The sequence below is a fragment of the Drosophila miranda genome (assembly GCF_003369915.1).
Source record: "Drosophila miranda strain MSH22 chromosome Y unlocalized genomic scaffold, D.miranda_PacBio2.1 Contig_Y1_pilon, whole genome shotgun sequence".
Classification (NCBI taxonomy): Eukaryota; Metazoa; Arthropoda; class Insecta; order Diptera; family Drosophilidae; genus Drosophila; species Drosophila miranda.
This window is the reverse complement of record NW_022881603.1, coordinates 52,594,664-52,605,103: the sequence shown is the minus strand read 5'-3', so window position 1 is coordinate 52,605,103 and position 10,440 is coordinate 52,594,664. Positions and strand designations below refer to the sequence as shown.

At 47.1% G+C, this 10,440-nt stretch overlaps 2 protein-coding genes across 2 annotated transcripts; both read left to right on the top strand.

The window, feature by feature from the left end:
- The first annotated feature begins 5,372 nt into the window (after positions 1–5,372).
- On the top strand, positions 5,373–6,480 carry LOC117190578. Its single transcript, XM_033395635.1, has 2 exons — positions 5,373–5,543; positions 5,615–6,480. The coding sequence occupies exons 1-2, from the start codon at positions 5,388–5,390 to the stop codon at positions 5,849–5,851; spliced, it is 393 nt and encodes a 130-aa protein (XP_033251526.1). The 5' UTR covers positions 5,373–5,387; the 3' UTR covers positions 5,852–6,480.
- A 509-nt stretch (positions 6,481–6,989) lies between these two features.
- LOC117190575 (rho GTPase-activating protein 19-like) lies at positions 6,990–9,304 on the top strand. Its single transcript, XM_033395631.1, has 4 exons — positions 6,990–7,580; positions 7,647–7,864; positions 7,927–8,976; positions 9,047–9,304. The coding sequence occupies exons 1-3, from the start codon at positions 7,444–7,446 to the stop codon at positions 8,460–8,462; spliced, it is 891 nt and encodes a 296-aa protein (XP_033251522.1). The 5' UTR covers positions 6,990–7,443; the 3' UTR covers positions 8,463–8,976; positions 9,047–9,304.
- The last annotated feature ends 1,136 nt before the right edge of the window (positions 9,305–10,440 follow it).

The window sequence follows — 10,440 nt, the reverse complement described above, 5'->3', positions numbered from 1 at the left end:
GATAGTAATGGGTGTGGTGGAGGAAGGGCGGCACGGCACGGCACGGCACACAACAGACACCACAAAAAGAACAGGGCAACACAGAAAAAAAACGTCAATGGCGACACGGCACATAACAATCAAAAGCGACACGACACGAAACGGTTACGGCACGTCCGACGATCACAACCTCTCGAGCGGGTGGACGAGATGAGAGTGGCGGACGAGGTTCATGGTCCCATACTCTTCCCCTCAACTCGAAAGACCCGATCGCCGATCGTCATTTACCGGTGCTCTCACCCCCGGTTCCACTTTCACTCACCCCAATATTGAGTGAGATGAAAGTAGTCCGAGGGCAGCAGCACCGATAAGTAGGCAATGGAAATTTAATGGCTTTCCTGATTTAGTGGCTGTGTGTGTTGTTGCTTGTCAATGGCTCATGTCTCATGTTCTCTGTTCCGTGTGTATTGGCTGCTCTGTTGTCGGGGGATGGGATGGGAAGGGGGAAATTTGCCTGCCCCCGTATAACCGCCCAGATACTTTAAACTTCCGGATCTTACGATCCGGGCGCGAGACGCTCCGAAGAGTCGACCGCATAGCATCTTGTGGGCGGTTGAAATGGCTTTATTGGGGCGTTTGGCAGAGTGGCGATGGTTGGCAGTGTTAATTTTGCTCCTGCACAACCGCATTTGGCATTTAGTTGCTTTGAAGTGGGTGGGTGGGGTGGGTGTGGGATTGGCTGGGCATAATTGCCGAAGTTGCGACCGATAACACACTGGGCATTGATAAATGCATTTTAAATTTGAATTGGCTTTTTTGTGTGTGTTCGGAGCAGAACCCAGCCGATTAGCTGCTTGCCAAATAGCACCTAATTCTTGGCCCTCAGCCGCTTATTTTGTTTGTTACTTATGTCTATGTCACTCATTTGTTTGTTAAAGCTTTGCGCTTGCTTGCCCTGCTAAACGCTCTCTGCCAGCTCGCTCTTCGCTATCTCCGCTTTGCGTCTGCCTACCGACGTTGGCCGAGCGAAGCTGCGCTTAGCGATCGGAGCGGCAATGTAAAGGGCAGGCAAGCCACACTTGCAATTTGGATGTCACGCATTAAAGAACATATCGTAATTTTATTTCTGCGCCGAGTTTTATTTAATTCGAAATAATTAGTCGCCCGATTGGGGATAAAAAACATTATCTCCACATAAAATTTGGTGACCCCGACGTGATCTCTGAGTTGCAGTGTCAATTAATAATCATTCGCGATCGACATTCGTTAGCCCTAGCAAATTTTCGGTGCTAAAACACACTTACATACACCTACATACACGCATTGCTGGCTATTAATTTCTCTGTCGCGACAATTCGGTCAGTGCAGTGCGGTAGGCAGTGCAGCGAACTCACTAATACACACAAGCGGAGTACAAAGCGGAATCGGACAGCTCGCACAGCCGCACAGCTAAAGGCATTAGCTGTAATCCCTTTGCTTTCGGTTCCCACGTTTATACGTATACAGGGTGTCTTTTTCGGTCGTGCTGAGTGACTCTTTTAAAACCTCAACATGGCAGCACCTGAGCCTACCAATGTCGCGAACGCAGCAATGCCGAGTGATGTAGATTTCTACAAGCACAAGGCCGAGTCCATCGCGCGCCAACTAAAGGCCATGGATCGCTTTCTTACCAAGGAAGAGCTTGCCGAGTTAGATGAGGCAGAACTTCAAGCTCGCTTAGAGCAAATCGAGCGAATGAATGCGGATTTCGATGCCGCTCAAACGAGCCTTGAAAGGCTGGATTTCCTGCAGTTAGCCCATGATGACCGGCTGGACTTTTCGAATGTTTATGTCAAGGTTAGGTCCAGGCTGTCGCGGGAGTTGATGGCTGCTCGCACGGTAAATGTTGCCAATTCAACGGCTCGGCATACTCTCGAGGGGAATTCGTCGTTGTTCGCCTATAATAGTATAGGCCGTTCTCGAATGCCCGAGTTGCAGCTTCCGCGATTCGGTGGGAGCTACATGGATTGGCCAGAATTCCACGCGATGTTTTCGACAATGGTGCACAAAGACCATCGTATACCAATCATCGAAAAATTCCAATATCTTCGTGGATGTCTAGATGGTGCTGCGCTGGATACGATTCGTTCCTTGGAACTTTCTGAGGAGAATTACGACAAGGCGTTGAATTTACTAATGTTGCGATTCGATAATAAACTGTTACATTTTCAGGCACACGTCAAGGCTATTTTCGGGCTGCAAGGGGTGGAGAAGGGCTCGGCTATCGGCTTACGCGCGCTCAGCGATAAAATCAATTCGCACTTGCGTGCACTTCAGACCTTGGCGACCCCGCAGGAGATTTCCGATGGGTTGCTGATCTTCATCATAGGCACGAAATTGGACCACAAGACCAAGGAGAAATGGGAAGAGAACTTGCCGACGTCAGGATTGCCTCGGTGGTCAAGCATGGCCTCATTCTTGGAAGCAAGATGTCGGATGCTGGAGAATTTGGGATCAGCCATGGCAACAAGTCCTAGTCAACAGGTGGGAGAAGACAAACCTGTCACCCTTATCACCTCCAGTAACGACCATCCTAACCCCATATGTAACCATTGCAATTCCTCCGAGCATTACATATCTAGATGTCAGGCATTCCTGAATCTCTCTGCGTTTGAACGATACAAAGAAGCAAAGAAGAGCCGCTTGTGTTTGAACTGCTTCAACAAAGGCCATGAATTGCAGAGGTGCAGGTCAGGACTTTGCAGGCATTGCCAGGCCAAACATCACACGCTACTCCACATTCCATCGGGAACTGGTGCTTCATCTTCCTCTTCACCGGCCGAGGAATCGATCCAGCAAGAGGCCGCGACTGTGCTTCTAGCAAGCGGGTGTTCCAGCCCTCCCCCCTCGATCCAGAAATCTCAGCCTAGCCAGAACGTGTTGCTACCTACTGCCCTCGTCCATGTAATCGTTATGGAGCACTTATCCCATGTCGTGCCATTTTGGATTCTGCATCACAGGCAAACTTTGTAACATCTAGACTTGCTGATCAGTTGCAGTTGGATCATCGCTCGTCTTATGTTCACATCTCTGGAATCGGAGATTCCATTCTACCTTCGAGCAAGTCTGTACATATAGTTGTACAATCCCAGGACGCAAGCTATCGAGCTTCCTTCGCTGCAATTGTCACCAACTCAATTACGGAAATGCAGCCTAACTTCGGCGTAGACGCAAAGGATTGGCCAATGCCGAATAATCTAAAACTAGCTGATCCTAATTTCTCCAAGCCCCAACGTATCGATCTGTTGATAGGTTCTGGTTTGTTCTTCGATTTAATGTGCGTCGGACAGATTCGACTATCAGCCCAATTGCCAACATTGCAGGAGACAAAACTTGGTTGGATAGTATCAGGAAGCATTGATAGCTCGGAGAATAAGCGTGCAGCTTTAGCCGCTTTTGAAAATTCCTCGTGCATCTCTATTGACGATTTTCGACCCACAACGCTGGAGTACCAAAACTTAGAGCAGCAATGCAGGAAGCAGCTGCTCGAGTGCCAGGTGCAAGTGGAAAAACTGCGATCGGAGAATCAGGAACTGCAGCGCGAACTTTTCCATATATTAAAAACTTACATATCCACGCTAAATGAAATTCAACTTTCAACAATTTCTACATTGCCAAATTTCCTGCCATTCTATACAATTACAGAGGTTCCCGATGATCAAGACGTAATCACGACAAGCCGCCTTCGTAAAGAAGCGCCGATTGCTGCGTTCGACGATCATCCCAGCGTAGCCGCCAGCTGCGCCCAAGCAAGCACCTTCAAGAGGGCCGTTGGAAAAATAGCGGTTCTGCCCCTTCAGGATGGATCTGTTTAAAGCCTTTGCCTTCCAACGGGGGGTGAATGTTCGGAGCAGAACCCAGCCGATTAGCTGCTTGCCAAATAGCACCTAATTCTTGGCCCTCAGCCGCTTATTTTGTTTGTTACTTATGTCTATGTCACTCATTTGTTTGTTAAAGCTTTGCGCTTGCTTGCCCTGCTAAACGCTCTCTGCCAGCTCGCTCTTCGCTATCTCCGCTTTGCGTCTGCCTACCGACGTTGGCCGAGCGAAGCTGCGCTTAGCGATCGGAGCGGCAATGTAAAGGGCAGGCAAGCCACACTTGCAATTTGGATGTCACGCATTAAAGAACATATCGTAATTTTATTTCTGCGCCGAGTTTTATTTAATTCGAAATAATTAGTCGGCCGATTGGGGATAAAAAACATTATCTCCACAGTGTGTTATCGGTCAAAGTCTGGTATTTGCGTGGTATTTTGGTAATACCACGTGTCAAGGGGAATTATGGGAATGGCAAATAGGTTGGGAAGAAGAGTAAGAAGGTAAAACTAATTAGAAAACTACGAAAATTTACAATTAACTACAGAAAAAACTACATTAATTTACAAAAACTTATTCCTAATATCACAGGCAAGTAACTAAAACTATGGACAAACTATCTACGGACATGCAAAAACTACGGAAACAACAGGATTGACATCTACAACAAGAACATTGATGCAGACAAGGTAAAATAAACGATAATTGACATACATTTACAACATATAAACATATTAATTATATTTATTTTATTTCTAACAGGAGGACAACTACAACGAAGCACCGGCCGGCATAACAAACGCAATGCGAACATTACGCTGTACATATACCGGCCGGCTCTGTTGTCCCCCTGTGTGTTGTTTATTGGCTGGATGTGAGTATTTGCGTGCATCGTGGGCAATGATGGTGCTGTTGATGGCAAGCGGCTCTGGTCCGGCCGCCCACGTTGCATCTGTCTGTTGGTTTGGTGCAGCAGACCGAGTGGCACTGGTCCGGCCACCCGAGATGCGATCGTGGGATGGAGTGGCATTGACATCGGTGTGTGATGCCAACGAATTGTTTTATTGGCCGCATCCAAGTGGCGAACTGGTCCGGCCACCAGGATACGTTGTCGATTTTAATTGTTGGCAGCATCCGAGTGGCTGCTGGTCCGGCCACCCAGGATGCGCTGTCAGTTGGATTGGCCTGGCCTCCTCGGCCACGTTCATCGTCGGTTTGTAATGGCGTTTTGAGTGGCTGCTGGTCCGGCCACCCAGTTGAGGAGGTGTTTGCTTTGGCGTGTGATTTTAATTTGTGTTTATTTGCAGGTACTTGTCGGCGTTTGGATGCTGTTGCTGGCGACACTTGTCTGGTTGGTGTTGGCGTGAGAGACGTTTGCAGGTGAGTATATGTATTTATTGGCAGCCTCTCTCCTGATTCTCCTTCTTCGTTTGCAGGATTTGCTGGCGTCCGGCAGCTCAACACCAGGCCATCCCGCCCTCACATAATTGGCATGAGAGACGGGTGTGACCCAGTGGAGCGGCAACAGGCGCCAGCATCTGCGTCGTCGTTGGAATGGCAGCAGTATGTTTGAAATGGCGTGTCGTCATTGTGATGGTGTGGTGGCAGCGTCATCAAAAGAGGCCTTCTTTTCCGCCCATTTGGCAGGAAATTGTCAGTGTTGGTGGCGAGGCAGCTGTTGGAGGGGCAGCTCTGTCTGTGTATTGGCAGGTACGTGTGGATTTCGTGTGTTTTGGCAGTTTTTCGTATTGTCGTGTATTGACTGTTTTTCTTTGTTGCAGTGGCTGTCTCTGAATCGCCGATTGGGCACATCAATAGGCGCCGCCCGAACGCATGCTTTCGCGTGCGCTGGCGATTTGGGCCCTCCACACTTGGCCCAGACCCTCCAGATCGTCGAATGGATCGTGGTCGGTCCATTCGTCGTCATCCTCGTCGTCAATTGCTTCACAGTCCATATCGGATTCGGAGTCCGATATGGCTGCGGCGTCATGGTGCGTATTTGCAGTTGGTCGTGGTGATGGCTGTGTGGATGCTGCTGGTTGAATGTGTCCACTGCCCGTTCGATGCTCCTCCACACGCGTATACAAATTCAAATCCAAACGATCAACATCAATGAGGACGCCACTTTCCTGATAACTTGACCGCCATGTGACGGTTGGAATAGGAATTTTGTCACAGTTTAGAAACCTACCTACATGTGTTTTCGGCGTGATGAGTACGATGTGTGATGTGATGTGTGTTAAGAGCCAGATTAGATGCTCTCCAGGCGATTTACGCCCATTCAATTATTTTGGTAGGTAATGCTATTATCTACTTTCACACGATGCAATAAATAGAAAAATGCCCCGGAAATGAAGCCTCACGCCGAAAATGAAATACTCTTGTAAGTGGAATTCCACATAGATATATTGGATTTATAGAATTGGAAGTATCCTGCATGCATGTGCTCTTAAAGTCAGATGACCAATAAATCTGTATCTTTCAAAATGGATGTTGGGCTCCCCACGCAACATACCCAACCATCTATATTTGGTACTTATGTATGAGCGTATAGTGATATTAAAGCACGATCCAGTACAAATTATAGTTCTGGCTGATGTTTCCTATAGCAGATATATAATTTTGCGGTGATCCGATACTGATTCAATCTGTGTGTAATAAATACCATTTTCGTAGCGTAGCAAGATGAAATATAAAGTGCCTAAGTTCCGCGCAAAAGTATAATCAGTAGCTCCAGATAGCCGACTGGCAGCGAACGGATTGTTATAGAGGCACTTGATTGTTCTTATAATAGGCGGGGTGTGTGTATTGGGGGTGGGTGGAGGTGGCGGTGGCATATCAGCAGTCATTTAATTAGCTGTTTCAGATTCCGATTGCTTTTTGGGGACTTTTGCATACGTTAAAGCGGCGCCTCCGCCGCCGTTCTAAAGGGAAACTGTAGAATCTGATTTACGACTCTCTCCAACTTCAAGTATTTCCCCCTCTGCCAGCGTGCCAGTTGTACGCCAGCGTCGACGCTTTGGTTATCTCATGCAGGGCAATTTGTCAAGCCAAATATCTTTCTGCGTGTCAGTTTCAGTTCCATTTTTTGCATCACGGAGAACAGAACAGAACACAACATGTCCAAGGATCGGTCCTACCACAGTATATAGCCGGTTTATCGGCCAGCTTTGGCGCCAAGTGTATGGGCGCCTCAATCGGCTGGTCCGAAATTTGTAATTTCGAGTTCTTTAAGAGATTTACTAACTAATTTCAGCTGTAAATAAAGAAGCATTAGTGTACAGCTTATAATTCTTTAACATTGACATGGCGTTTTCGCACAAAATGTTCTTTGGACGCCAGTGACAGCTCTGCCAGTTCAATATTTCAATTTTTGCAGCGCGTCTCGCCCAATTTTCCGCAATTAAATTCCACCAGCAAAGCTATCAACAAGTATGCTGTCAGGCCACAAACCTTCTATATTGTACTTTTAGAAAAGTAATATTTGTTAAAGTGAGCGTGTGAGTGCTGGGATTCGAATCTACGGAAGTCCTTTTCGTTTGTGCTGTGCTGTTGTTGTTTTGTTGCTTTGGCTACTGCTGTCGCCCTGTATACGCCCTTGCGTATAACAATGGACATGGAATACGCCAACATCAATGAATTTAATGACCGCGACCTAGCGACACGCATGCGCAACAGCAATTATGAAAATTACAAGTCTCTGGTGCGCATGCACCTCTCCTTCGAGCTGGAACTAAACACCGACGAGTAAGTTGCCACGAGCGACGCTGCCATCCCATCGAAATATAGTGCTTACCGATTTATGGGTTGCAGGTTCGACATGCCGTGCCATGAAATCGTCTACGAAGATAAGGGCAAGATAAAGAAGTGGAATCGCCTCTCCAAGAAGAATCGCGGACCTGCCACAGGCTGCACGGCTGGGGCAGGCAGTAAGTCGGCGGGCAGTCCCACTGAAACGCTGCAGCAACAAATTGATGCAGGCTTTCTGATGCACCTGGAGGAGCTCAAAGAGTTTCTTATGCTGGAGAAGAGTAAGTGACAGGGAGAGTCCGGAAAATTGAATTATTCTAAATGCGGAAATGCTATTCTGCAGATCTCACCCAGGAGGGACTATTTCGCAAGACAGGAGCCGTTTCCAGGCAGAACGAGCTACGAATGCACATACAGCACGACCAGCCCTTGGATTTGGAACTGACAGGATTCTCGGCTCACGACTGTGCCACTGTTTTTAAGAGCTTTCTGGCCGAGCTGGCAGAGCCTTTGCTTACAGACGCCCACTATCCAGCACATCTTCAGATAGCGCCGCTTAGCCAGGCATTAATGGGGGGTCAGGTGGCGGCTACCGCAGAGCGCCAACAACATCTTCTCAACTCGGTGCAGCTGCTCCTTCTCCTGCTCCCCGAAGAGCATCGCGAGTTACTGCAGCACATTATTAAAATGCTCCATTCGGTGGCAGCGCGTGAGGAGAGCAACAAGATGTCCGCGGAGAATTTGGCCATCTTGTTTACACCGCACCTGATTTGCCCCAGGCAAATGCCGCCTGAGGCGCTCCACTATACGGCGAAGAAGATGTCCAGCATTGTGTCCTACATGTGTCCTAGCCACCGATATTCGGGCGTACTTTCTTGAGCGCAAACGCAAAAAAACCATGTCACCGGAGCAAACCCTTGAAGAATCCATCTCGGACGACTCGACGGTCAACACGGTGTACACTTTTGTAGATCGTGCCGCCACGGCAGCGGCAAACAACAGCAATTACACGGACACTGCACTGGCGCAGCTGTACGCGCACATTCAGAGCCTTCCGGAGTCCTCCAAGAAGCGTCGCCTCATCAAGCAGTTTAACAAGCAAAACGGACAAGGTAGCACATTGTCTCCACTCCGTTGCGTTCCTTTGGGACACAGCTCATTGATTCCACTCGCTCCACCATGTCACCGGAGCAAACCCTTGAAGAATCCATCTCGGACGACCCGACGGTCAACACGGTGTACACTTTTGTAGATCGTGCCGCCACGGCAGCGGGAAACAACAGCAATTACACGGACACTGCACTGGCGCAGCTGTACGCGCACATTCAGAGCCTTCCGGAGTCCTCCAAGAAGCGTCGCCTCATCAAGCAGTTTAACAAGCAAAACGGACAAGGTAGCACATTGTCTCCACTCCGTTGCGTTCCTTTGGGACACAGCTCATTGATTCCACTCGCTCCTTTCAGGCACACCGCTGCAGGTCATCGCGAGGAGCTCCAGCGTGCCATCAGGGAGCATCACGAGAAGCATGATGCCAAAATGATGCGCGCCATGGAGGAGGCAGAGCGTAAGAAGTAGAAATCCATATGGATCACTGCACCCAGCCGTTTCGTTATATAACACCATTTCGATCATCCTGCAGCTATGCCATAAAAGCGGCTAAACTGAAACTGTAAACACTTATGTATGCGACGTAATAAAGACTTGAATGTACCCAAAGCACTTATCCATTCTGAGGATATGATGAGTGGAAATTATCTGTAAATTATCGTCGAACCATGGCTTGTGTGTATGTGCAGTGCCATACTTGAAACAAAATAGAATGTTATCTAGGGAAAAACACCTCTATTGCATTAACACAAAACAAGGAACCGGGTGCAAAGCGGATTCTCCCCAGTGGAACACTTGAAATGTTCAACCCATATCAAACGATAGACGATTATCAGCAAGCCAGCCGCTCCACTTCGCTGCCACCTGGTTGAATGTGTCCACTGCCCGTTCGATGCTCCTTCTTTTTTAATGGTTTGACTGGCTTGCGTTGAATTTGGTAAGTTAGTTTATTTCTGTTTTGGCTGATTTTGATTGTATTTTATTTGCAGGTTTTGATTGGTTTGTTTGGAAGCTATCGTAGTAAGTGAATTAATTTGTGTTTTGGCTGATTATTAAATGTATTCTATTTGCAGGTTCAATTGGTTTATTTGGAGTTTTGCGTTGTATTTGGTAAGCGAGTCTATTTCTGTTTTGGCTCTTTTTGATTGTATTTTATTTGTAGGTTTTGATTGGTTTGTTTCGAGGCTATCGTAGTAAGTGAATTGATTTGTGTTTTGACTGATTATTAAATGTATTCTATTTGCAGGTTCAATTGGTTATATTTGGAGGTTTGCTTTGTATTTGGTAAGCGAGTCTATTTATGTTTTGGCGGATTTTGATTGTATTTTATTTGCAGGTTTTGATTGGTTTGTTTGGAAGCTAGCGTGGTAAGTAAATTAATTTGTGTTTTGACTGATTTTAATTGTATTTTATTTGCAGGTTCAATTGGTTTATTTGAAGGTGTGCGTTGAATTTGGTAAGCGAGTTTATTTCTGTTTTGGCTGATTTTGATTGTATTTTATTTGCAGGTTTTGATTGGTTTGCTTGGAGGTGATTTGGTAAGCGGTTTAAGTTATGTTTTGGCTGCTTTTAATTAGTTTTATTTGTAGGTTTATACTTTCTGGATTTTTGCTGTACCATTGGATCAAGTCTTAACCATTCGGCTGGAGGACGCCTTCCTCTTCATCCCCTCTGTGGTCTGGCACTATAATTCTTTGTATACCCAATGGTTGGCCCCTGATTCTTTCAAGTTTTGTTTCCCCAGTATTTA

Excerpts from the sequence above, each read along its gene's own strand:
- LOC117190578 (XM_033395635.1), top strand. The coding sequence starts at position 5,388 with ATGGCAGCAGTATGTTTGAAATGGCGTGTCGTCATTGTGATGGTGTGG. Across the intron at positions 5,544-5,614 it reads CTCTGTCTGTGTATTGGCAG|TGGCTGTCTCTGAATCGCCG; the intron begins GTACGTGTGGAT and ends TCTTTGTTGCAG.
- LOC117190575 (XM_033395631.1), top strand. The coding sequence starts at position 7,444 with ATGGACATGGAATACGCCAACATCAATGAATTTAATGACCGCGACCTA. Across the intron at positions 7,581-7,646 it reads CTGGAACTAAACACCGACGA|GTTCGACATGCCGTGCCATG; the intron begins GTAAGTTGCCAC and ends TATGGGTTGCAG. Across the intron at positions 7,865-7,926 it reads GTTTCTTATGCTGGAGAAGA|ATCTCACCCAGGAGGGACTA; the intron begins GTAAGTGACAGG and ends GCTATTCTGCAG.